At 55.0% G+C, this 25,687-nt stretch overlaps 2 protein-coding genes across 2 annotated transcripts; one reads left to right on the forward strand and one right to left on the reverse strand.

Moving 5' to 3' along the window:
* The first annotated feature begins 871 nt into the window (after window positions 1-871).
* On the forward strand, window positions 872-4,554 carry ANTKMT (adenine nucleotide translocase lysine methyltransferase). The gene is made up of 5 exons (XM_059484305.1): window positions 872-1,123; window positions 2,103-2,207; window positions 2,837-2,977; window positions 3,475-3,525; window positions 4,064-4,554. The coding sequence occupies exons 1-5, from the start codon at window positions 938-940 to the stop codon at window positions 4,250-4,252; spliced, it is 672 nt and encodes a 223-aa protein (XP_059340288.1). The 5' UTR covers window positions 872-937; the 3' UTR covers window positions 4,253-4,554.
* Window positions 4,264-24,005, reverse strand: CCDC78 (coiled-coil domain containing 78). Its single transcript, XM_059484046.1, has 15 exons — window positions 23,973-24,005; window positions 23,142-23,270; window positions 22,885-22,971; window positions 22,486-22,686; window positions 18,057-18,200; window positions 17,926-17,976; window positions 17,211-17,299; window positions 15,473-15,542; window positions 14,977-15,096; window positions 13,995-14,206; window positions 12,961-13,126; window positions 8,523-8,639; window positions 7,037-7,137; window positions 5,302-5,428; window positions 4,264-4,269 (listed from the first exon to the last, which is right to left on the reverse strand). Exons 1-15 carry the CDS (start codon window positions 24,003-24,005, stop codon window positions 4,264-4,266), a joined length of 1,653 nt encoding a protein of 550 aa, XP_059340029.1.
* Between the last annotated feature and the right edge of the window lie 1,682 nt (window positions 24,006-25,687).

Genomic DNA, 25,687 nt, shown 5'->3' on the forward strand with positions numbered 1-25,687 from the left:
GAGTGTGCACAGCCCTGCACAGCCACACAGAGCTGTGTGTCACAGCACAGGCACACAGAGCCATGCACAACTGTACCTGGCTGTGCACAGCAGCACACAGCGTGCTCAGCCACACACAGCTGCACACACACAGCTGGAATCACTCACAGCCCCACACAACTGCACGTCTGTGCAAACATCCACACAAACTGTGCACAACACACAGAGCTGTTCCCAGCACACACACATGTGCCCATCGTGCATAGCATACAGGAGCACACCCTGCACACAACAGCCATGCACAGCCTGCACAAACACACAGACACACACAGCAGTGCACAGCCATTCACCACTCACAGCTCCACACAAACGTGGGCACAACAACCGTGCAGAACTACCCTGGAGCAAAACCAGCTCTGAACAAACACAAACACACACACACACAAACACACACACACAGAGTTACACTCACTCACACACACACACAGAGCTGTTATCACACACACACAGCTGTTATCACACATACACACTCACACAGTTATCGCACACACACACACACACACACACACACACACACGTTATCTCACACACACTGAGCTGATGTCACACACACACACACACACACACACACACACACACACACACACACACAGCTGTTACCATACTCTCTCTCTCTCACACTCACACACCCACACACACACCCACCCACCCACCCACCCACACACACACACACACACACACACACACACACACACACACACACTCTCACACCCCTGTGCACACCCGCACACTCCATGCCCGGCTGTGTCCCTCCCGCAGCCCCGGGGCGGGGGCAGCGCGGATTCCCCGGGACCGTGTCCCTCCTGTCCCCATCCCCGTGCCCGGCCCGTGTCCCTCCCGTGTCCCCGGTGTCCCGGCGGAAGGCGCCCGGCCGTGCTGCCCTCCCCTTCCGGCGGCCATGGAGCCGGCCATGGACCCGGGCTGGGATCCGGGCGAGCCGGGCGAGCCGAGCTGGGCCCGTCCCGGGGCGGCGCTGGGCGGCCGGGGGCTGCTGGCTCTGGCGGCGGCCAGCGGGGCGGCCGTGTGGGCAACCTGGGCCGTGCTGCTGATGCCCGGCTTCCGCCGCGTCCCGCTGCGCCTGCAGGTACCGGCACCCCGAGCCCCTGACCCCTGTGCCCGCAGGTACCGGCACCCCGATACCCTGACCCCTGTGCCTGCAGGTACCGGCACCCCGACCCCCCTGACCCCTGTGCCTGCCGGTACCGGCACCCCGAACCCCTGTGCCTGCCGGTACCGGCACCCCGATACCCTGACTCCTGTGCCTGCAGGTACCGGCACCCCGATACCCTGACCCCTGTGCCTGCAGGTACCGGCACCCCGATACCCTGACCCCTGTGCCTGCAGGTACCGGCACCCCGATACCCTGACCCTCTGTGCCTGCAGGTACCGGCACCCCGATACCCTGACCCCCTGTGCCTGCAGGTACCGGCACCCTGATCCCCCTGTGCCTGCCGGTACCGGCACCCCGATCCCCTGACCCCTGTGCCTGCAGGTACCGGCACCCCGAACCCCTGTGCCTGCCGGTACCGGCACCCCGATACCCTGACCCCTGTGCCTGCAGGTACCGGCACCCCGAACCCCTGTGCCTGCAGGTACTGGCACCCTGATCCCCTGACCCCCTGTGCCCGCAGGTACCGGCACCCCGAACCCCTGTGCCTGCAGGTACCGGCACCCCGATACCCTGACCCCTGTGCCTGCAGGTACCGGCACCCCGAACCCCTGTGCCTGCAGGTACCGGCACCCTGATCCCCTGACCCCCTGTGCCCGCAGGTACCGGCACCCCGAACCCCTGTGCTTGCCGGTACCGGCACCCGAACCCCTGTGCCTGCCGGTACCAGCACCCCAATCCCCCTGTGCCTGCCGGTACCGGCACCCCGATCCCCTGACCCCTGTGCCTGCAGGTACCGGCACCCCCGATCCCCGATCCCCTGACCCCTGTGCCTGCAGGTACCGGCACCCTGATCCCGAGGCCTGTCCCCCTGACCCGCTGTGCCTGCCGGTACCGGCACCCCAAACCCCCAGGACACCGATCCCGGCCCCCCTGAGCCGCTGTGCCCCCGCAGGTGCCGTACCAGCCCTCCAGCCCCCGACAGGTGGCCAACACCCTGGCGCTGCTGCGGGGCCGTGCCGGCAAGACCGTGGATCTGGGATCCGGAGATGGACGGCTTGTAAGGGTTCTGAGGGAAATTGGGGTGTCCGGGGTGAGCAAAGGGCAGGGAGGGTGGAGGGGACACCCACACCCTGCTGCTGCTGGGTTTGTGCCTGGCTTCTGGGTGGCCAGGACCATCTCCGGTGGTCCCAGAGCGTCCTCGATGGTCTTAGACAGCTGTAGGTGGTTCTAGATTGTCCTGGATGTCTCTAGGTGTCACTAGACTGTCCTAGATGGTCCTAGGCTGTCCTAGGTGGTCCTAAACTGTCCTAGGTGGTCCTAGACTGTCCTTGGTGGCCCTAGACTGTCTTAAATATTCCTAGACTGTCCTTGGTAGTCCTTGGTGACCCAGCATGGTCCTAGGTGGCTCTAGACAGCCCCAGGTGGTTCTAGGCAGCCCTAGCTGGTCCAGGGTGGCTCTAGATGGCCATAGGTGGTCTTTGGCAGCCCCAAAAGATGCATGCAGGGAGCAGGGTGGCAGTGAGGGCTCTGGGTGGTGCTGAGCTCCAAGGTCACCCTGCCTGTGAACCTGCAGGATGGGGTGGGTGCAGCTGGGCAGCCAAATCCTGCCCTCCCAAATCCTGCCCCACACTCAGCACTGAGCTGCTTTGGCTTTCAGCCCTCCCTCTCTCCCTCTCTCCTGTGCAGGTGCTCGAGGCTTACAAGGAGGGGCTGAGGCCAGCCCTGGGCTATGAACTCAACCCCTGGCTGCTGTGCCTGGCCAACTACCGTGCCTGGAGGGCTGGCTACCACGGCAAGATCTCCTTCCTGAAGAGGGATCTGTGGAAGGTAACAGCATCCCGAGGGTCTGGGTGTGCTCAGGGCAGGGCCAGAGCTCTGTTTGCATCTCCAGGATGGATTTGCTGATGGCTGCTTGCTCCTTCCCCATCCCACACTGCTCCTGGGAGGTGGAAATCCGTCCTCCTTTCCAGGGAATGCCAGCTGGGGCAGCAACCCGTGGCCAGTTCTGCTGCTTGGAGCAGCTCTGAGGAGAGGTCTGGGTGCTGCTGACAGACTCACCTGCAGGCATGAGCTTCTCAGGCTGCCATGAGGTATTTGCAGCCTGACCAGAGAGAATCCATCAGGGAATGTGGGTCTGGGATGGTGCTGCAGGCAGGTGTTTCCCAAGACGTGCTGCTTTCACACCCCCACTTCCCCATCCCACATCTTTTGTGGCATCTTTGATCCCTGCAAGGTTCCAAAGATCACCCACAGGGTTTGGACGCTCAAGCAGCTGTTCCTGCTCTGCCTGCTGCTCGTTATTGCCCTTTTCCTTCTGTTTTAAGGTGAATCTCTCTGACTGCCACAACGTGATTGTGTTCCTGGCCCCCAGCGTGGTGAGTCAGCCCCTCACACCCTGAGCTCTTCTGGGCCAGCTCCCGGGGGCTTCTTGGGAAACAGAGGTGAAATGAGGGTGGAATGGGTGGAATAAGGGGTGGAATAAGGCCAGGTGGGAATCCCTGTGGCTGAGTGGTTTGGTGCTGCACAGCATTTGGATTTATGGAATCATGGAGGTTGGAAAATCCCTCTGGGTTGAAGTCCTGCAGTTCCTCCAGCACTGACCCATGTCCCCAAGTGCCACATCCATGTTAAAGCCCTGCAGGGATGGTGACCCCACCACTGCCCTGGGCAGCTGTGCCAGTGCCTGACCACCATTTCAGGGAAGAAATTTTCCCAATATCCAACCTGAACCTCCACTGGTGCCACTTGAGGCCGTTCCTCTTGTCCTGTTGCTCCAAGTCCCAGCCTTAGCCCGGGCCAGTACCAGCCCTCTGCTTTGAAGGGTAGATGTCCCAGAGGGTCCCTGGTGGGTCTGTCACTGTGTGACCGTGTCCTAATGCTGCCTCCTGTCCCTGGCTGTGTCTCTCTCCCCAGAAGCCTCCCTTGGCCACCAAGCTCCTGGCAGAACTGCCCGACGACGCGCGGGTGGTGGCCGGCCGCTACCCCTTCCCCTCCTGGAGCCCCAGCTGCACCCTGGGCCAGGGCCTGGACCAGGTCTGGGCCTATGACATCAAGGAGGTGCGGAGGGAAGTGCAGGGCAGGGCCCAGCAAAGCCAGGTCTGAGCCCAGCCTCGTTAAGCCTGGTTTAACAGCAGCCTCCTTAAGCCTGGCATTAAGGGTCAGTGCCACTCCAGCCCTTGGCTCAGCTCAGGACGGAAGTGCTTGGCCAGCATTTCTCCTGGGGACTTGCAGGGTGGCAGATCTTCATTTTTCCAGAGTGTGAGCAAAGCAAGAGAGGAGAAAATCACACCTTGAAATCCTGGGGTTAACGCAGGATTTAAGGGGTGAAACTCCAGTGCCTCTTTTTAGATGATTGCTGCTTTATTTCAATTGAAGTTTTAAAAATAAAGTTTTGATTGATTGTTCTTCTGAGGTTTTTGCTTTGTCTTTGAGAGTTGGAGCAGCTGCTGCTCCTGGCTCTGCTCTGCCATCCTTTCCAGCTCACCTGCATGCAGGATCAGTTTGGTCCTGCTCATCAGTCTAATATTCCATTTTCCACTCAGGCACAGGGGAAAATGGGGTTTTCCCACCACAGAGTCACAGAGTCGTGGAATGGGCTGGGTTGTAAGGGATCTTGAAGGGACCTTGAAGCTGCTCTTGTTCCTCCCCATGCCATGGCAGGGGCACCTCCCACTGTCCCAGGCTGCTCCAGGCCCTGCCCAGCCTGGCCTTGGGCACTGCCAGGGATGCAGGGGCAGCCACAGCTGCTCTGGGCAGCCTTTCCCCACCCTCCCAGTAAAAGAGCAGCTCATCCCTTTGTCCAGGCCCAGGACAAATCGTGGTCTGAGCCAGCCTGGCTGTGTCTCACAGGTGAGGGGAGCAAGGCAGGAGCAGCCCTTGGTCCAGGTCCAGGTCTCATCCAGGGGAAATATTCCAGCAGGAGGAGGAAGCTGTCCCTGCAGCCCAGCAGTGCAGAGCTGCCTGGGATCCCTCCCTGTGTCCCAGGGGTGCTCAGGGAGGAGCAGAATTCCTGCAGGGCACAGCCCAGCTGCCGCTGTCTGGTCTCATTTCAGTCCTGTGAATTCAGAGCAGAAACACCCACGAGGTTTCTCTGGCTGTTCCCACTCCCAGCCTGAGCAGGATCCGTGCCTGGCACTGCGTGGGGCACAGACCTTCCCTGCAGTGGGCTGTTCCCAAGGCTGGGGCTGCTCTGGCTCCTGGCTGGCACTGCTGGCACCGGGCACTGGGGGCACCTCGCTGCCCTCTGCCTTCCTCAGGCGCAGGATCTCCTGCTTGTACCTGCAGTGGAACTGCCACTGTCACCACGGGCAGCATGGAAGTGCCACTGTCACCACGGGCAGTGTGGAAGTGCCACTGCCACCACAAACAGCATGGAAGTGCCACTGTCACCATGAGCAGTGTGGAAGTGCCACTGCCACCACACATATGGAAACCCAGGACACCACAGGGAATATTTCTCTGTCTGCTCTGGGGTGCCCTGACCCCCAGGGCAGCACTGACTGTGACCCTCATTCATGGAGAAAGTTTCCTAAATTCAAGATAGACGAGAATCCACAAAAGTGTGAAATAGATTATAGAGAGTAGTGCAGGTGTGTCACTTGGTGAGAAATTGAGGTTTTGGGATTTTTGGTATCTTCTGGATGGAAGCAAGATGGAGGGCACAGGGTGTTGTCCTGAGCTTCTTCTTCCTTCTTCTCCTTGGGTTTGGGTGGCATTTTGTAATTGGGCAGAAAAGTCCCCATTGCAGCTCTTTGGGATCAGTTATTGGGTTAAAAGGGAAAATAATCCAGGTCTCAGTTCTTAATTGGATAGTTCAGTCTTAAAAGACCTTGTACCAAGAGATTGTTGGCCATTTTGTGCCTTCTAATGAGAAGCTGCTGGACTCACAGCAGTGAGACTGTTTTACTGATAAGAAATAATAAATACCTGAGTCTGAACATGAATTACTGTCTCAAGTGCCTTCAATCCAGACCCAGTGAAACCCATAACTGGTACCCCCACACACTCACAGTCCCTGGGCAATGAGCCATGCCAGGAGCTGAGCCTGGCACACAGATCCCACAGCCTTTCCCAAGGAAAGGGCATTCATGGGCTGTGCCAGGCAAGGGCAGAGCCTGACCCAGCCCAGGGCAGGAGCAGGGGGATCGTGCCCTGCCACACCTGCCCTGCTGGTCCTCTCCCTCCCTACTGCTCTCCCTGCTCCAGGGCAGGATGAGCCAGGGAAGGGGAACACAGATCAGGGGCAGGACTGAGGTTAGAACCTGGGAATAAAAGAACTCTTAAGGTTTTAGGCTTTAGATTCAGCTTTGGGTTTTAGGTTCCTGTGAAGGTTGCAAGGAAACCTTTAGAGTGCCTTCCAGTGCTTAAAGGGGCTCCAAGAGAGTGGGAGAGGGACTTTGGACAATGGCATAAAGTGACAGGACACAGGGAATGGCTCCCACTGCCAGAGGGCAGGGATGGATGGGATATTGGGAATTAGGAATTGTTCCCTGTGAGGGTGGGCAGGCCCTGGCACAGGGTGCCCAGAGCAGCTGTGGCTGCCCCTGGATCCCTGGCAGTGCCCAAGGCCAGGCTGGGCAGGGCTGGGAGCAGCCTGGGACAGTGGGAGGTGTCCCTGCCATGGCAGGGGTGGCACTGCATGAACATTTGTGTCCCTTCCAACCCTTTCCATGATTGTGATTCCTCCCAAGGATGGGTGAGCTCACAGGGCAGGACACCTGTGATGTGTGGGGCGTGTCTGTCCTGCTGCCCTGTGCCACAAGAGGTGGTGGCAGCTGCCTGCACAGCTGCAGGAGCAGTGGGACATGGGCAGTGCTGTGGCAGGGCCAGCAGTGGGCACGGGGCCAGCACTGGCACAAGCCTGGAGAGGGCTGTCCCCACTGTCACCTGGCCAGGTGCTGGTCGATGTATCCCTGCAGCTCCAGCACCTGCTCCTCTGCCACCACAGCCCGGGTCAGCAGCTGGCTCCTCTGCTGCTCCAGCTCCTCCTGCAGGGCACACAACATGGAGAAAATGTGGTAAAAAAGAGATCTGTGCCATGGCAGTGATGTTGCTCTGCCCCTCTTTGCTGTGTGAGTCCGACCCTCCGACCACTTCCCCACCACTCCAACATCTCTGCCATGACACCTCCCTTCTTTTGGACACAGAGGTAGGCCCCATGCAGCTGTGGAGCTTTACACCCCCAAAGAATAAGCTTTACACCCCCAAGGAATGAGCTTTACACCCCCAAGGAATGAGCTTTACACCCCCAAGGAATGGTGGAGCACTCCCTCAGGTTGCTGTGCACAGGGAAAGGCAGCACATGGAAGGGAATATCCAGGACATGGAAGGGAATATCCAGGACATGGAAGGGAATATCCCTGCAGCCAGCAGGAATCGGCCTGGGAAGCTGATTTAGATTCAGCCTAGACTTGAACCAGGTCAAATAGACTCAAAGAATGGTGGAATTGTGTAGGAATTCACGAGGATCCAGGTGTTAACCTGGCACTGCCAAGGCCATCACTGACCCATGTCTCAAGTGCCACATCCACATGTCCTATAAATCCCTCCAGGGATGGTGACCCCATCACTGCCCTGGGCAGCTGTGCCAGTGCCTGACCACCCTTCCCATGAAGGAATTTTCCCAATATCCATCCTAAACCTCCCCTGGCACTCAAGGCCGTTCCCTCTCCTCCTGTCCCTGTTCCCTGGGAGCACAGCCCAACCCTTACCCGGCTGTCCCCTCCTGTCAGGAGCTGTGCAGAGCCACAGGGTCCCCCCTGAGCCTCCTTTTCTCCAGGCTGAGCCCCTGCCCAGCTCCCTCAGCCCCTCCTGGTGCTCCAGCCCCTTCCCAGCTCTGTTCTCTCCCCTGGACCCCCTCCAGCCCCTCCAGGTCCTTCCTGTCATGAGTGGCCCAGAACTGACCCCAGGACTGGAATTGTCCCAGCAGTGCCAGCACAGGGCAGCAATCAGCCCCAGTTTATTGCAGAGATGCCAAAATGTTGTTCTGAAACATGGGCAGTAGTGACAAGGGGCTGCTCTCCTTGCCTTAGGAGCAGGGACAGTAAATTAGCCTGGAGACAGCACCAGCTGGGAGGGCTGAGGCCACAGCAAGGCTGCATGGAGAGTGATCCCAGGGAATGGGCACGGCCCTGGCGCTGCCAGGGCTCCAGGAGGGTTTGGACACTGCTCCAGGGGTGCCCAGGGTGGGATTGTTGGGGTGTCTGTGGAGGGGCTGGGCTGGATGGTCCCTGCGGGTCCCTTCCCTTCCCACTCAGGATTTCTGTGACTCCATGGAAGTTTCCCCCTCAGGCTGGAGCAGCCCCAGGGCAGGGCTGAGGCAGCACATCCCTGCCTGTGGGTGAGAGATCAGCCTGGCTGTTCCAGCCTTTACCTGGGTGTTGAGTGTGAATTCCCGGAGCTTCCTCCTGATCTCTGCCCAGCCCTCCTCATCCAGCTGCCTGAGAGGGAAGAGCTCACATGGATCATGCCCAGACACCAAATCCAGCCCCTGCAGAGACCACACAGCTCCACACAGCTCACACAGCTCCACACAGATCAAATATACAGATATATAAATCTCTATGTGTCTCCATGAATGCAGACATACATACACATACACACACACACATAAATGCATAAACTCACATCTACATCTACAGCCATACATACAAATTCACCATTTTAGGTATATGAGCAGTTTTCAGTTATTTGCATGTTATTAATAAAGGCACTAGTTACATATTTAGAAAATCTGTTGAGTGGAAATATTGTTCTGACATAGATGTGGCTGATGTTACCGAGTCATTTTCTGTAGATGCCATTTTAATATTTGGGAGTATTTTTCCTTTTTTTTTTTTTTTTTTTTTTTTTTTTTTTTTTTTTTTTTTTTGTAAAAAAGATATGGGGAAAGAGAGAAGAGAAATGCAGCCAGGAAATTAGGATTAAAAGGCGGCTGCGTCCTCCAAAAATTAGAGAGATCCCAGGGAATGCCCCATGGCCTCTCCCTTTATTCAAATAAAGCTAAAAAAGGACTCCTATGGCTCCTGTTTGGACATAAACCTCTGGAGTTTGTGGATTAATTTTCCCAACAGCAGCCTCCAAGCCCAGCCTGGGCTCTGCAAAGGTGAGAGGCTGTGGGAACTGGGGCTGGGGGAACACCAGAATTCCCAGGATTAGGGCTATGGGAACACTGGGGCTTCCGTCTCCAGCTGGAGGAGCCAGGTAACAGCACACTGTGGGAATCCACAAAATCAGAGGGGTTTGGGGAAGCTGCAAAAGACAGGCCTCAGAGACAGCAGGACTGTGATTGGAGCTGAGCAGCAGCCATGAGATTGGTCAGCAGAAAAATTATGTAAAAAGTAGAAAAGCAAGGACAAACAGAACAATGGTCTGTGTATTAATGCTTGTCCAGCATAACCCCCTAAGCTGCAGAAAAGCTTGAAGCTTAATAATGGAGCTCTGTGCATTGTGTTTTAAGGCTCCCAAGCAGGTATTGTATCCAAAATAAGCAAGCAGTGTTTTAACTGTGCTTATGGTGATTCTGTGTGCTTCTGCTTTGTGTGATTGGCCAAAAAACCTTTAAAGTGAGTTGTAACATTGAGTTCTTTGTCTGCTGCCTGGGATGTGAGCTGCTGGCATCTTCCCACTGTCATAGCCATGGAATGAGAGTGATGGTGGAAAATCAAAAGGCTCAAGGCTCATTGGTGATTTGTACACATTTCTGTAATGTGCAATACACACAAATTAACCCAGCAGAATTTGGAGTGTGTGGGGTCTCATGGCAGCTTAAAAAAAAACCCCAAATGATGAAATGCATCACTGAAATTCAAGTTCTGGACCTTGCATGCCCTGCTCCTGTGGTGCCTGCCCAAATTGCTGCATTTCCTCACGGACACTGCTATTTTCAGTGTGGAACACATGGCAGAGCCTGGTTGGGGCTCAAGACACCCCTCCAGAGCCCAGGGGCTCTAGCACTCACCCACTCCTCAGTGCTGGCATCCAGCTAATGGAATATCTGACATGTTTTCTAGGTGACCATGTCTTTTAAAGGGCTGGAAACCCCAGCTCAGGTTTCTCTCATGCTTTGTTCCACCCCTCCACAGCTATAACTGGTTGAGTTTTAGCAGGATAATGGAGCAGGGGAAGAGACACATCAAAATTTAGGAATTTCAGGGTTTATTGGGATGCCAGGGAGGTGTCAGCACAGTGGCACCAAAGGATTCCAGCCCAACTCTTGCACTGGGAAGGAGGAAAAATAGAACCATCCCAAATTGGTGGTGTCTCACAGGCCTTTCTCAGGTTGTGATCCACCAAAACACTTGGGCATGTGCTTAACTTGGGCTTTCAAAGAGGTCAGTGGGGCTAAAAACACGATTAAATCAAATATGTGCTTAAGAGCTTTCTTGGATCCAGGCCCAGTGACCAAGTCCCTTCCTGCAGGAGAGGGGACAGCTGCCTCCTCTTCCCACACAGCTCCAGCAGCTCCTTTCCCTGCCTATGGCTGCCTCCAGCCAGGCAATCAGGATCCCTCAACCCACACATCCATGGGAATTTGGAATGGCAAAAATCCCAAGGCAGAAGCAGCACTTACTGCTCCGGAGGCGCTGCGAGGGCAGAGGCTCCTTTCGGGCTTTTCTGGAGGCAAAGGAAGAGCAGAATTCCTGTGAACATGAACCCATTGCAATCCCAGATCCTGCCATCATCAAGTCCTTAAAGCCCACCCAGTGCCACCCCTGCCATGGCAGGGACACCTCCCACTGTCCCAGGCTGCTCCCAGCCCTGCCCAGCCTGGCCTTGGGCACTGCCAGGGATCCAGGGGCAGCCACAGCTGCTCTGGGCACCCTGTGCCAGGGCCTGCCCACCCTCACAGGGAACAATTCCTCATTCCCAATATCCCATCCCACCCTGCCAGGGAACAATTCCTTCCTAACATCCAACCTAAATCTCTCCTCTGTTAGTTAAATCCATTCCCTTTGTCCTGTCACTGTCTGCACACGCAAAATGACATTATCCCTCTTTTCTGTGCCCTTGGAAGTGGCACAAGGCATCCCAGCACTCCCACAGCTGCCAGTGCCAGGGCAAGGAAACCAGGGGTTGTACAGTCTGAAGGTTTCAGGTCTCCCCTCCTCTGAATTTCTAAATAAATGCATCCTGTGCAAATCAAGGCCCACATTTGCCCAGGGGGAGGACATTTCCCCATCCCTGGCAGTGTCCAAGGCCAGGCTGAACAGGTCCTGGATCCACCTGGGATGGTGGAAAGGTGTCCCTGCCATGGCAATGGTGGTGTCACTGTCATATTTCCTGAAAAATCCTCATTACCCAGGATTTTCTCCTGGGAAGCTGAGAAGCCTCAACTTCTCCTGTGTTTACTACTCTAAAATGTAGTCTAAAGATTGTTTATCCAACATGTGAATTCTTTTAATTAATGACAAATCACAGCCAGCTATGTCAAAGCTCTGAAGAGTCACGAGCTTTTATTATCATTCTTATTAAACCTCCTGTCTGGATTTTTCTCTATTTTTTAGTATAGTTTCAGTAATAATATAATATAATATAATATAATATAATATAATATAATATAATATAATATAATATAATATAATATAATATAATATAATATAATATAAGCTAATAAATACTGTATGTATTTTATATATAGTATATATTACTATATACTATGCTAATATATATATTTCAGTATTAGTATAATGCTAGTTATTAAATACTATATATATATTAAAAATGTATATAAATAGATATTTATTATATATTTATATAATGTATTGTACATAATTTTATATAATTTATATATAAAGATATATTTACATATAAATTATATATAAATCTATAATATGATATATATCAATACATTATATGCATATATATTAGTAGATGTATAATACAGTATATATTAGTATATAATTATATATAATATATAATTATATTAGTATTCTTTGTTATAATATAATAACATAAAATAATAAATCAACCTTCAAAAAATATAGAATCAAATTCTCATCTCTCACCTCATCCTGAAAATCCCTGCAAATACCATAAATAGCAATCCTGACTGTGGCATTGATCCCCCCTTTGTGGAGTCACAACACAGGGTGGAAGAAGATGAGTTTTAAGGCCCCTTCCAACCCAACCCATTGCATGACTCCGTGATTCTGTCACATGGAGGTGACTGCTGTGTCCCCTGCCTGTGGCCCAGGCACAGCAAACCCTCAGGGAGAGCGTGGATGTGGCACTTGGGGACATGGTTGAGTGGTGGCCTTGGCAGTGCTGGAGGAACTGTCACAGACATCTTTTATGGAAAATCCTTTCTTTAGGATTTTTCCTCCTGAGAAGCTGGGAGGCCTCAGGAACAAAATGTAAACAATGATTATCTGCTGCTGTGGAATGCAACAGGTGCATCTGTGATTGGTCTCATGTGGTTGTTTCTGATTAATGGCCAATCACAGTCAGCTGCCTCAGACAGAGAGTCCAAGCCACAAACGTTTGTTATCATTCTTTCTTATTCTATTCTTAGCCGGCTTTCTGAGGAAATATTTTCTTCTATTCTTTTAGTATAGTTTTAATGTAATATATATAATAAAATAATAAACCAGCCTTCTGAAACATGGAGTCAGATCCTCATCTCTTGCCTCAGCCTGAGACCCCTGTGAACACCGTCACAGGGAACAGTTGGCCTTGGTGATCTCAGAGGGCTTTTCCAACCTAACCAATGCTACAAAAGCCCTGAGAGGGGTTTTCCAACCTAACCAATGCTACAAATGCCCTAAGGAGAGGGCTCGTGGCACTGTTCCCAGCTCCCTCCCTACCTGCTGCAGCTCCTGCAGCTGCAGCTCCAGCCTTGCCTTGTGCTGGCGCAGGCGGTTCAGCTCCCGGGAGCTGTTTGGCAGCAGCTCAGGGTCAGTGATGGTCAGGTGGAGCTCGGCAGGGCCACAGTCCATGGCAGTGCTGCCCAGGGCGCGGATCTGCTCCCGCTGCAGCCTGAAACAGCGCAGGGTCACTGTCTGTCCCTCGGGGTGACACCACCAGAGCTCTGCTGCTCCCGGGGGCGCCACTCACTGGGACCCGCTGGCTCTGGCCACCTGCAAAGGGAAAGTGGGAGAGTTTCCGAGGGGAGCTTGTCCCAGAGCTATTTGTGGCTTTTCTACCACGGGTATTTCTGCTGCTTCCCACAGCCCAAGCTGCCGAGAGCGCTGCGAGCGCCGCAGGGACGGGCTGGGAGGTGGAGCTATTTGTGGTACCTCTGCCTTTCCACACCATCCGCCGTGGGCTCAATCTCTCACCCTGCGTTGGGAGTGGGAGGAACATATGTGCAAAGCAGTTCCACGGGGTCCAGAGCACCCTGACGTGCAGCTGGAGGCAGCTTGGTGCTGGATTGCCAGGAGCAGGGGGATCAATGTGCGTTCAGGAGCAGGGGGATCAATGTGCATTCCAGATTGCCAGGAGCAGGGGGATAAATGTGCATTCAGGAGCAGGGGGATCAATGGGCATTCAGGAGCAGGGGGATCAATGTGCATTCAAGATTACCAGGAGCAGGGGGATAAATGTGCATTCCAGATTGCCAGGATCAGGGGGATCAATGTGCATTCAGGAGTAGGGGGATCAATGTGCATTCCTGATTGCCAGGATCAGGGGGATCAATGTGCATTCAGGAACAGGGGGATAAATGTGCATTCAGGAGCAGGGGGATCAATGTGCATTCCAGATTGCCAGGAGCAGGGGCATCAATGTGCATCCCAGACCCTCTGCTCCAGCTGGGAGCCCTGCCTGCCTCCTCCCAGGGCAGGATTGGCTGCTGGGGGGTTTTTCCAGCTGGCCCTGAGGAGGAGGAGGAGCTGCTGGGGTTTACCCATAGGCAATGAGCAGGTTCTCGTGTTTCTTGGCCAGCTCCTTCAGGCGTTTCTTGTAGCCCCGGGCTGCCCGGGCCAGCTGCTCCTCACGGCGCCTGTAGGAGGCCTGGATGTCCCTGAGCATGCTGTCCACAAAGCTCTGCATGGCAGCGTGGCCACCTGGGGCTTTGCTGTGTCCTGGCACGCTGCTGGGTTTGCTGTCCATGTAGTTCTGTAAATGCACAGAGAGGGAAATCCAGGGGGAATGGCTTCCCACTGGGTTAGAGGGGACATGGGAATTGGGAATTGTTCCCTGTGAGGGTGGGCAGGCCCTGGCACAGGGTGCCCAGAGCAGCTGTGGCTGCCCCTGGATCCCTGGCAGTGCCCAAGGCCAGGCTTGGAACAACCTAGGTTAGTGGGAGGTGTCCCTGCCCATGGCAAGGGAGATGGGCTTTAGGATCCCTTCCAACCCAACCCTTGGACAGGGCTTGGAGTCACATTCTCTAGTGGAAGGTGTCCCTGCCCATGGCAAGGATGGAACTGGATGGCCTTTAAAGTCCCTTCCAACCCATTCCATGGTTCTATGGCAGCTCCCTTATGCAGATTTCCTGGATTGTCAGTGGGCTTCTGCTGGGACTTTTCTTGGTCAGATTACAGGGATTTAAAAACCCCTTTCCTTATGTATTTACTCTAATTTATTGGCTGCAGCCTACAAGAGGAGGGTGCCAGTATGGAGATGCCTGAGGGAACAGCTGGGGCTGTGTCAGGGGAGGGTTAGGTTGGATATCAGGAAAGGTTCTTTCCCCAGAGGGTGCTGGCACTGCCCAGGCTCCCCAGGGAATGGGCACAGCCCCGGGGCTGCCAGAGCTCCAGGAGAGCTTGGACAGGGATGCCCAGGTGGGATTGTTGGGGTGTCTGGGCAGGGCTGGGAGTTGGAATACACGATCCTTGTCAATCCCTCCCCACTGAGGATGGCTCTGTGCCCCTCCCGGGGGTACCCACAGCCAGGTCCCCCAGGCACTGTGCCAGCCGGCACCGATACTCCTCGTTCAGCTCCTTCAGCTGCAGCTGCAGCCGCGTGTTCTCCGCCTCCACCTCGCGCAGCCGGGCCGAGAGCAGCACCTGGCACAGACACAGAAACCCTGCTGAGACACTCCTAAGGGCTGAGGGCCTTCATTCCCAGGTATCTGCCTTCACTAGAGCTGGGAAGCTCCCGGGTTTTCAGAGGAACCCACTGGAAATATTTAGAATCCCCATTCCCCTGCCACTTTCTGTCATTTGCCACCCCGCACCCCGGTGATGCCACCAACTCTTTATGGAAAACCAGCGAGCAAAATTCCTCCCACCGGCTCTGCAGGCAGCGCTTCCACCACGTGCAGGGGGAACCTGCACGGGAGGAGCTGGGTGTGCCAAGCTCCCCGCAGAGGGAGAGGAGCTGGGGGGCCGGGAGTGGGGCACCCCAGCCTGGAGGATGCTGTGGGGCTGCATCCCTGCTCACCGCTGAGTGCTCTGCCCGCACGGCCCCGGCCGCTCCCTTCGCCTCCTGCAGCTCCTGCCCCAGCGCCAGCCTGCACACGCAGCGGGAGAATGGGTTATTGAACTGCCCTAACTCATTCTCTGTGAAAAATGCATGTATTTTATGGTTGGCTTTTCGCAAATAGTCAAATGAATATTGTATGTGTTGTGTTAGAAAGTGATGCTGGGTTAATTCTCTTTAGTACCGTGGTAAATATAGTTTTGGGTTATAAAAATTGTTAAAATAGAAATTGTGCTATGTAGGGTACTTTTTTAAAGAAAGGACTCGCAGTGAGAGAGCAGCCACAGGACACCTGAATCTTTCAGAGAAAGAGAATTTATTGCCTTCTTATCAGAAGAAATGAACTTCTTCCCGCCTCAAAGGCGCTGTTAGGATTCAGAGGAAGAAGTTGATGATGACCAGACAGAATCCTGTATTTAAATGAAATTTAAGCATCATGTATGAGGTGTATGAATATGCAACAGGCTGTTATTTATAAGGGTTAATACTCTGTTAATGTGTGTCCTTTTTCAGGCTTATGCTGTCCAGAAAGAGGTACCTGGACATCCATAACTCTTTGTATTTATTGTCTCATATTATCCTAATTCAATTTGTCCAAATTATTATTACTCTAATTGTGTTACTATTTTTTAAACATTTTATTACTATTAAACTTTTAAAATTCTAAAAACAAGTGATTGACATTTTTCATATTCTCCATCCCATCCCAAGGCCAGGCTGGATGGAGCTTGGAACAACCCTGGATAGTGGAAGGTGTCCCTGTCCATGGCAAGGCAGATGGGGTTTAGGGTCCCTTCCAACCCAACCCTTTCTGGGGTTCTGTGATTCTCCATAGGTCCAACACAGGCAGCTTTGGGAAGAAAATCACTTTGGAATGACAGAAATCTCCCAGCAGCAGCTGCCAGCCTCCAAATGTGCATAAACCAGTGCCACAAAACCTCTCCCCAGTGAGGATGAACACCCTGCACAGTTCAGAGGGTCGGGTCCTGCAGCATTCCTGATGGGGCAGTGTCACAGACATCTTTTATGGAAAATCCTTTCCTTAGGATTTTTCCTCCTGAGAAGCTGAGAGGCCTCAGGGACAAAATGTAAACAATGGTTATCTGCTGCTGTGGAATGCAACAGGTGCATCTGGGATTGGTCTCATGTTGGATGTTTCTAACTAATGGCCAATCACAATGAGCTGGCTTGGACACAGAGCTGAGCCACAAACCTTTGTTATCATTCTTTCCTATTCAATTCTTAGCCAGCCTTCTGATGAAACCTCTTCTTCTATTCTTTTAGTATAATTTTAATGTAATATATATCATAAAATAATAAATCAGCCTTCTGAAACATGGAGTCAGATCCTCATCTCTTCCTTCATCCAAGAACCCCTGTGAACACCGTCACAGGGCAGCCTTTCCTGGGACATCAACCCCATTCCAAGGTGATGGAAAAGCCCCTCTGTGGGCAAGGGCTGGGCTACATTAATCTCTGGGATGTCACACATTTGCTGTGTGTCACAGAGAGTGGATTTTCAAGGTGTCCCTGGACACCACCAACTTCCATCTGACAGCTCTGAAGAGCTTTGAAACCATCAGGTTTTCCTTCCAGGCCTCATTCCTTCCCTGTTCCCCCAAAGGCAGGCTGCCTCCCCTCCTGCTGCATGGGTCACATCCAGTCCCACAGACACCTGGCCAAGCACAGGGACACTCACACTCGCTCCTCCAGCTTCTGCTGCTGCTCCTCCTGCCTTTTCTTCAGCTTTTCCAGCTCTGCTTTTATGTGATCCTGGTTTCCAGGCAACTGAGGGACAAACGCAGAGGAAGATGAGGCAGAAGGCTGAGTGAAGAGAGGACAAAGTGAGGAGAACCTTGACTGAGCCCTTGTCCAGCCGGGCAGTGCCATGCTGGGGGAGGGCCTGGTGGGGCTGGGAGGGGCAGGAATGGAGTTTGCTGCCAGCCAGGGCACGTGCAGGGGCACATGTGTGGCTCTCACGTTGAGAGGCAGATTCCAGCAGGAGCTGGTGGAGGAGCCCAGGCTGGTTCTGCAAGGGCTGCAGATGGGGAGGAGGCAGGGACCATCTCTGTGCGCTCAGTTTTGGGAGCTTCATCACCCCCAGATTTCTCAAGTGTGAAAAAGAAGAGGAAAAATTTCTCCTCTGCATTTGGTGGCTTCTAAGCTGCTGCCTGTGTTCCCCTGCCAGGGCACGGACCCAGGGAATCACCTCTGCCCTTCCCAGCTCTGCCTGCACATCTGCAGCTATTCCTGTCTCGTTTTGTAACCGCAGGGTTTAAAAAAAGGATTTAAAATGAATCAAGGCATCAGCTGATCCACAAAACTCAAGTTAGCAGCAGGAGGTGCCAGCCAGGGTTGGAATCCATCCCCCTCTGCTTCCCAGGATCCTGCAGCAGACCCCTGCACACACTCACGTTTCTTTCCAGCTCCTGCTGCTCGTGCTCAGGGGCAGCTGCATCCTCGGGCTGCTTTGGGGAGAGAGAAGAAGGGGCCTGGTGGATCCCTGTTCTCTGAGGGGCTGCTGGAAGGGCAGAGAGTCCCTCACCTTGCCCCTGTGAGCAGAACGGGGCTGTCCTGCTGCTCTGCCTCTTCCCAGCCCCGGGGAGGAGGGATGGGCCAGGCCAGGGGGGAGGCTGCTCTCCTTGGCCAGGCTGAGCAGCTCCTGGGTCAGCTCCTCATTCCTCAGCACCTGCAAGGTCAAACAAGAAGGAGAGAACTTCTGAAATCCCCCTCTGGTCAGCACATCCCTGCTGCTCCTGGTGGGTGCTCCAGGCAGGCACCCCCTCCCCAAATCAAGGTTGAATTTTGGTTCTGTCTCCTATGTCCAAAGTGATTTTCTGCTTCCTGTGGAAATGCACTCCAGGCAGCAGGGTTATTCCCATGGAGTGTTATCCCTCTGCACATCCCACACTCAAGTCCAGACCCCTGAGCCAGCCCTGGCACAGCTCTGCCACCACCTCTGCAGCCTCCAGCTCCCTCCTCACCCCCACCCTGCATCCTCCATTCAGCTTCCCAACCCTTCAGGAATGTCCTTCCCCATGGAGCAGCTTTGAGCAGTGCTGGGCTCCACAGCACAAGGAGAAGTGTCAAGTCTTCTCCATCCATCCATCCATCCATGGATCCATCCATCTGTGGATCAATCCATCCATGGATCCATCCATCCATCATCCATCATCCCTGCAGATGACACATTCCCTGTTGGATGGGATTTCTCCCCAGCCCACAGCCAGTGTGGGCAGTGTTTCAGAGCAGTGCTGCTGCTGTGGAGTGACACATTTCCAGAAGATAAAGAGGATGTGAACGAGGAAAGCTCCGTTCCAGGTGATCTGGAGGGAACACTGGGGGAATTCATGTCTCCCGGGAGGGTTTCTGTGTAGATAACAAAGCTCTGATGGGGTTTATGGCTGGGGACAAGCTTGAGTAATTGTTACCATGGCACTGAATCGGAGGATGGGAGGCAGAGGTCATCTGAGTCATGCGTGGAGAGAATAGCTTATCAAAAGATAGCGCGGGGCGGGCTGGGGGAGAGCGGGGAGAAAGGAGCTGACAAAGAGGTGAGATATACAGCTGTGAGACCTGACAGCTCGGCACGGACAGCTCCGCTTGTTCCCGGCTCCCTGCGATCCATCTGCAGCTGTCACCCTGACAGTTTGATCGCAGGGGTCACAGGGACCGGTTTAGCCAAAATAAAAAGGGGCAGCGTCCGGTTAGAGTTGGGCTCCGCTGCCTTTCCCGAGCTCCCGAGCCCTGCGCGGCTCCAGGGAAAACCCAGAGCGCGTTTGGGTCCCCTCGGGGGCTGCGCCGAGCCCGGGGCACAAAAGGAGAAGGAAACGGGGAGCGAGGGAAGGTCAGAGCCTTGAAAAGGAAGAATTTACAGCGAGTGAGGAACAGGCCCCGAGTGCCTGCCCGGCATCTCCGGGAGCCCTTCCCGGGCCGATCCCGCGGGATCCCCGCACAAAGGAGCCGCCACAAGCCCGGGCTGCGGCTGCTCCCGGCCCCGGGGCCGTCAATGCGCTCCGAGCCGCTCCTGCGCCCAGCAGCCATGACAACATATTGGCAAGGTCACAAGTAGCACTTGTAATTGGGAATGTGTAAAGGGCTCATTGTCTGCCCCAGAGGAGCGCCGGGGAAGGGGAGGGGGCAGAACCGCAGGCTGCTGTTCCCGTTTCCTTTGGGAAAGTCCGCACTGGGAAAATAATGAGCAAGAGGCCCATGTCCCGACAAGTGCCAGGCTGCCAAGCTGGAGCCTCGCTGGCTTCAGGCGGGGATTTTTGGGAGTGGGAGCCAAGGAACTGGAGTAAACTCCTTGGCACATGGAGGACATCCAAGGAATTCACCTCTGGCTTCTGGCCCTGCTTCAGCACTCTGAGCAACCTGCTCCGGGGAAGGTGTCCCGTGGCAGGCGTCGCAGACAACTTTTATGGAAAAGCCTTTCCTTGGGATTTTTCCTCCTGAGAAGCTGAGAGGCCTCAGGATCAAAATGTAAACAATGATTACCTGCTGCTGTGGAATGCAACAGGTGCATCTGTGATTGGCCTCATGTGGTTGCTTGTAATTAATGGTCAATCACAGTCAGCTGGCTCGGACACAGAGCCCGAACCACAAAGCTTTGTTATCATTCTTTCTTTTCTATTCTTAGCCAGCCTTCTGATTCTATTCTTTTAGTACAGTTTTAACCTAATATATATCATAAAATAATAAATCAAGCCTTCTGAAACATGGAGTCAGATCCTCATCTCTTCCCTCATCCTAACAACCCTGTGAACACCGTCAGGGGCTGGAATCAGGTAGGTTTAAATTCCTTCCACCCCAAAGCATTCCTTGACTCTCCGGTTCCTCAGGATGCTCTCTGGCACAGAACTGAATCCACGTGCTTTCACCTCTGTGCCACCCCGGGATCCATGTGAAAATCGTGTGCTATTGCCTCCAGCCCGCTAAACCCATCATTTAGAGATGTCAGCTGCCTGGAAACGCCGGTTTTGACAAACACATTGCACCCCCTTGGGGACGAGAGGCAGCCGAGAGCGCTGATGGCTGAGCCGCTCCTCCCCGCGCTGCAGCGGGATCGCGGGCTGGGATCCCCCCCTGCAGGAGCTGAGCTGTGAGAAATCCCCGATTCCCAGCTCCTGGGAGACAAACGCCGTCTGCCCAAGGGTGATCAGTGCCTTGCTCTGCCACAGCCCATGCGGACACTGGAGCAGGGCAGCATTCCTGCTGCACATCCAGCCCAGCGCATGGAAAACCAGGTCACTGAGCTGCGGCAGCAGCGCCGCTGGGGGAGGGAGGGAGCAGCATCGTGTCCCTCATTCCATCCATTCAAAAACAGCAGAAGCGGCAGGGGGGAGAGGAGGGGACAGAGGAAGGGCTATTGAAGTAGCCACAAAAATACGCAAATCTGGGTCCAAAACCTCCGGTTAATCCTTGCTGAGCGAGCAGGCAGCGGGAAGGTGTCTGTCCCTTAAGGAACCGTCAGGAACTGGCTTGAATTCGGGGTTTTTATAAACTTTCCGACCTGAAAGCTGCCAGGCCCCTTCCCGCCGGCCGCAATGAGAGCGGCTCCAATCCGTTCACGTGCGGGCTGCGCAAGCCAAGCAGAAAAAAGGGAAACAAAGGGGGCTGGCAGCGCCGGGGGAGCGGCCCCGCAGCCCCGCCGTGACCCCCGGGCAGCGCCGGGGAACGGGAGGGAGGGAGCGAGGGATGTGCCGGGGGGACGGGACGGGCGGAGCAGCGATGCCCTATCCCAGGTCCTGTCTTCATCCCTGTCCCCATCCCTGTCCCCAGCCGGTCCTCATCCCTGTCCCCAGCCCTGTCCTCATCCCTGTCCCTATTCCTGTTCCCATCCCTGTCCCTATTCCTGCTCCCATCCCTGTCCCCATCCCTGTCCCCAGCCCTGTCCCAGCCCTGTCCCCATCTCTGCACCCAGTCCTGTCCTCAACTCTGTTCCCATCCCTGTCCCCATCCCTATCCCCAGCCTGTCCCAGCCCTGTCTCTATTCCTGTCCCCAGCCCTGTCCCCAGCCCTTTCCTCATCCCTGTCCCCATCTCTGTCCCCAGCCCTGTCTCTATTCCTGTCCCCATCCCTCTCCCTGTTCCTCTCCCCAGCCCTGTCCCCGTTACCAGGGCAGGTCTGCAGGCCCTGTGAAGAGGAGCTGTGTCACATCAAACCCAGGGACAATCCCCAGCCCAGGCTGTGCCGTGTCACAGCTCAGAGCCTGGACATGTCCTGGGTGTGCTGGGACCCTGAGCCCCTCTGGGCTGGGCTGAGCCCCCCAGGCAGCAGGAGGGGGGATTGTGCTCCTCTGTCCCCTCAGATGAGACCCCACCTGCAGAGCTGCCCCAGCCCTGGGGAACAACAGCAGCAGGACCTGGAGCTGCTGGAGAGAGTCCAGGGGAACCCATCCCTGATGCCCCAAGGGCTGGAGCCCCTCTGCTCTGGAGCCAGGCTGGCAGAGCTGGGGGTGCTCACCTGGAGAGGAGAAGCTCCAGGGACACCTCAGAGCCCCTGCCAGGCCTGAAGGGGCTCCAGGAGAGCTGGAGAGGGACTGGGGACAAGGGATGGAGGGACAGGACACAGGGAATGGCTCCCACTGCCAGAGGGCAGGGATGGATGGGATATTGGGAATTGGGAATTGTTCCCTGTGAGGGTGGGCAGGCCCTGGCACAGGGTGCCCAGAGCAGCTGTGGCTGCCCCTGGATCCCTGGCAGTGCCCAAGGCCAGGCTGGGACAGTGGGAGGTGTCCCTGCCATGGCAGGGGGTGGCACTGGGTGGTTCTTGTGGACTTGGTGACATTTAAGAGATCCCTCAACAAGAACCTTGGTACAATTGCATGCGAAGCCTCTCTAGACCTGAGCTGTGATGGGGCTGCACAAATGAAAGCCAAGCAAAGCCCCTGCAGCCAGGGAAGGTGAGGTGGAGCTGGAACTGTGGGATAACCCCTGGGATGAGCTCTGGGATGATCCCTGCAGCCTCCTCACCTCCTTGTCCAGCTCCCTGCCCAGGGCCAGGTAGTTGCTCTTGAGGATGATGAACTCCTGCCCCAGCTCCTGCCGGCTGCTCTCCAGGCTCTGCAGGCGCTCCCGCAGGGAATCCCGCTCCTCCCGCAGGGAATCCCGCTCCTCCCGCAGGGAATCCCGGCCCTGCTCCAGCTCCTGCACCCGCCTCTCCAGCTCCTGCATCTGCGCAGGGACAGCAGGGTCAGGGCAGCACCGCCAGCCCCAAACCAGAGCGGATTTCACGGGAATTCCTCGGGATCTGGGGGATTCAGCTCCCTCTCAAGCCAGGAGGAGATGGCAGCAGGGCACAGGGGTGTGCTGGGAGCTGCAGCGCTGGGGAAGGGGCTGCAGGGCTGGAAGGGGCTGTTCCCAAAGAGGTACCATGGTTTTCAGCTGGAAGTTCTCTGTCTCATAACGCTCCTTCATCCTGTTTGTCTCGATCTGGAGATCCACCAGGTCTTTGGAAATCTGGGGGACACAAAGGCAGTGAAGGTCATGGATGGGTTCTGAGACCAGTGAAGGCCATGGATGGATGTCTGAGCACAACACAGCTCCCCCAGAAGGAGGAATTTTCAGATTTCCCTCTGTGGATCCAGTGGCCATCACAGCTCGGTTCCCTCCGACTCCCAAAGTTTTACCTTCAGTTTTTCCTCCTCACTCAGGACCATCCTGACTGGGAAGTCCACGCTGGAGCCAGGCAGTTCCTCCATCTCCTCCTGTGGGTCTCCAGGCTGCTGCCCCTCCTGGTTCCTGTCCTCCAGCTGCACCTGGGGGCACAGAGCAGCTCCAGCTGGGCCCTGCTCTCCCCCTGCCCATCCCAGCCCTGCCCATCCAGCTTTTCAGAGCCTGACAGATCCCATCCCTGCCCATCCAGCTTTTCAGGGCCTGGACAGATCCCAACCCTGCCCATCCAGCTTTTCAGGGCCTGACAGATCCCATCCCTGCCCATCCAGCTTTTCAGGGCCTGACAGATCCCAACCCTGCCCATCCAGCTTTTCAGGGCCTGGACAGATCCCAACCCTGCCCATCCAGCTTTTCAGGGCCTGGACAGATCCCATCCCTGCCCATCCAGCTTTTCAGAGCCTGACAGATCCCATCCCTGCCCATCCAGCTTTTCAGGGCCTGACAGATCCCATCCCTGCCCATCCAGCTCTTCAGGGCCTGGACAGATCCCAACCCTGCCCATCCAGCTTTTCAGGGCCTGGACAGATCCCAACCCTGCCCATCCAGCTTTTCAGGGCCTGGACAGATCCCAACCCTTCCCATCCAGCTTTTCAGAGCCTGACAGATCCCATCCCTGCACATCCAGCTTTTCAGAGCCTGACAGATCCCAGCCAGGCTTCCAGCAGCCATTTCTCCCCTGTGCTGAGGATTTCCTTGGCAGAGTGCTGGTTCCATGGGCTGGGAAGGGGCTGCAGACGTTCACAGCTGGATTTTTGGGCAGCAGGGTGCTCTGTCAGGATACTCACACTCTCATTCTCTGCAGTAATTCCAGGATCCATGTGCTCAGAGGCCAGGGCTCTGCTCAGGGCTGGGCAGGCAGCGACTGAGGAGCCCAGGAAGGATCTCCAAGGGATTTCTCCAAGGAGGTTCAGCACTGTTGCTACCAACTCTGGTTACCAGAGGCTTCCACCTGCATTTTAAGGTGGCTCCAAACCTTCCAGCCACCCTGGGTATTGGAATTCAGGACATCCCTCTGGCTGCCCTGGATGGCTCAAGCCCCTGCCAGGGGGCTCAGAGACCTTGACACAGAGCCCCAGACCCCTGTGACTTTGATTTTAACCCATGGAAAAAATTACCAACCTTATATGAGGATCTGCAAGCCATGAAAGTCTAAGTAGAATGATGGTTAGTTTGTCATGGGGTGAAAAATAGATTTTTGGGGTTTTTAGAATGGGGGTTCAGGGGACAAGATGGAGGAATCTGGGTGTGTCCTGTCCTTCTTCTTTTTGTTGTTGTCCTCCATCTTCTGGGTGATGGTGTCACTTTTGGATTGGTTTAAGGTAGAAACTCACAGTCTAACATAGGTGATAGGTATTGGGAAGTAATTGTAAATAATGTACGTGTAGTTTTTAGTATAAAAAGATAACACCACCCCAGGGGCATGCAGAGTGCCTGGAACTGTCCTGCTGAATGGACCTCGGCAGGGCAGGAGAAAGAATTTTATAGGTAAGAAACAATTAACAACCTTGAGACCGAGAACTGAAGAGCCCTGACTCCTTCTTCAATTGCTGGGCTGGGAAAAGAGACTTTCTAACCCATCTCAGGTCACTGTGAGCAGCAGAGATCCCAGAGCTGCTGGAGGGAGAGCCCTGGCACTGCCCAGCAGGATCCTGCACCCCCAGGGAACAATTCCTGCCCTTTATCCCGTCCATCCCAGCCCAGGCACTGCAAGGAGCAGCTCGGGAGCACCCAGGGCAGGCAGGGAGGGGTTCCAGCCCTGCAGGGACCATTCCCAAAGCTGGCTGCAGGCATGGGCTCCATCTCCAGGACTGGGACATTCCAGGGCTTTAGGGGCTGACAGGAGAGAGAGAGGGACTTTCTACAAAAGTGATAGGACAAGGAGGGGGATCTTAAAGTAATAGAGGAGAAATTGAGAATGAATAAAGAGCAGGGATGGATGGGATATTGGGAATTGGGAATTGTTCCCTGTGAGGGTGGGCAGGCCCTGGCACAGGGTGCCCAGAGCAGCTGTGGCTGCCCCTGGATCCCTGGCAGTGCCCAAGGCCAGGCTGGGCAGGGCTGGGAGCAGCTGGGACAGTGGGAGGTGTCCCTGCCATGGCAGGGGTGGCACTGGGTGGATTTTAAGTTGCATTCCCACCCCAGCCATTCCCTGATTCCAAGGGCTGATTAACCCACTAAACCATCCACCTGCTCCAAGCCCATCCCATAGTATCTGATTTCCTTCCAGGACACTTCCCCTGCATCCCTGCACTCCTTGAACCTCCCGTGCCACCTCAGGCCCCAGGATCTCTGAGCCCTGGGTCAGCAAAGACCTTTCCCAATTCATCCTTCACATCAGAGCTGCTGTGTGGAAAAAGAGGTTTCAAAGCAAAGATTGCACTGAAACCAGCCTGGATCAGCCCAGACAGAGCCAAATCTGGGCTGTGCTGCTCTGGGGGCTGCTGCTGCCTCCAAACTGGGACCTGCCAGGCTGGAATGGGGACAAATCCCACAGCAAAAA

This window comes from Ammospiza nelsoni, chromosome 17, assembly GCF_027579445.1.
Source record: "Ammospiza nelsoni isolate bAmmNel1 chromosome 17, bAmmNel1.pri, whole genome shotgun sequence".
Classification (NCBI taxonomy): domain Eukaryota; kingdom Metazoa; phylum Chordata; class Aves; order Passeriformes; family Passerellidae; genus Ammospiza; species Ammospiza nelsoni.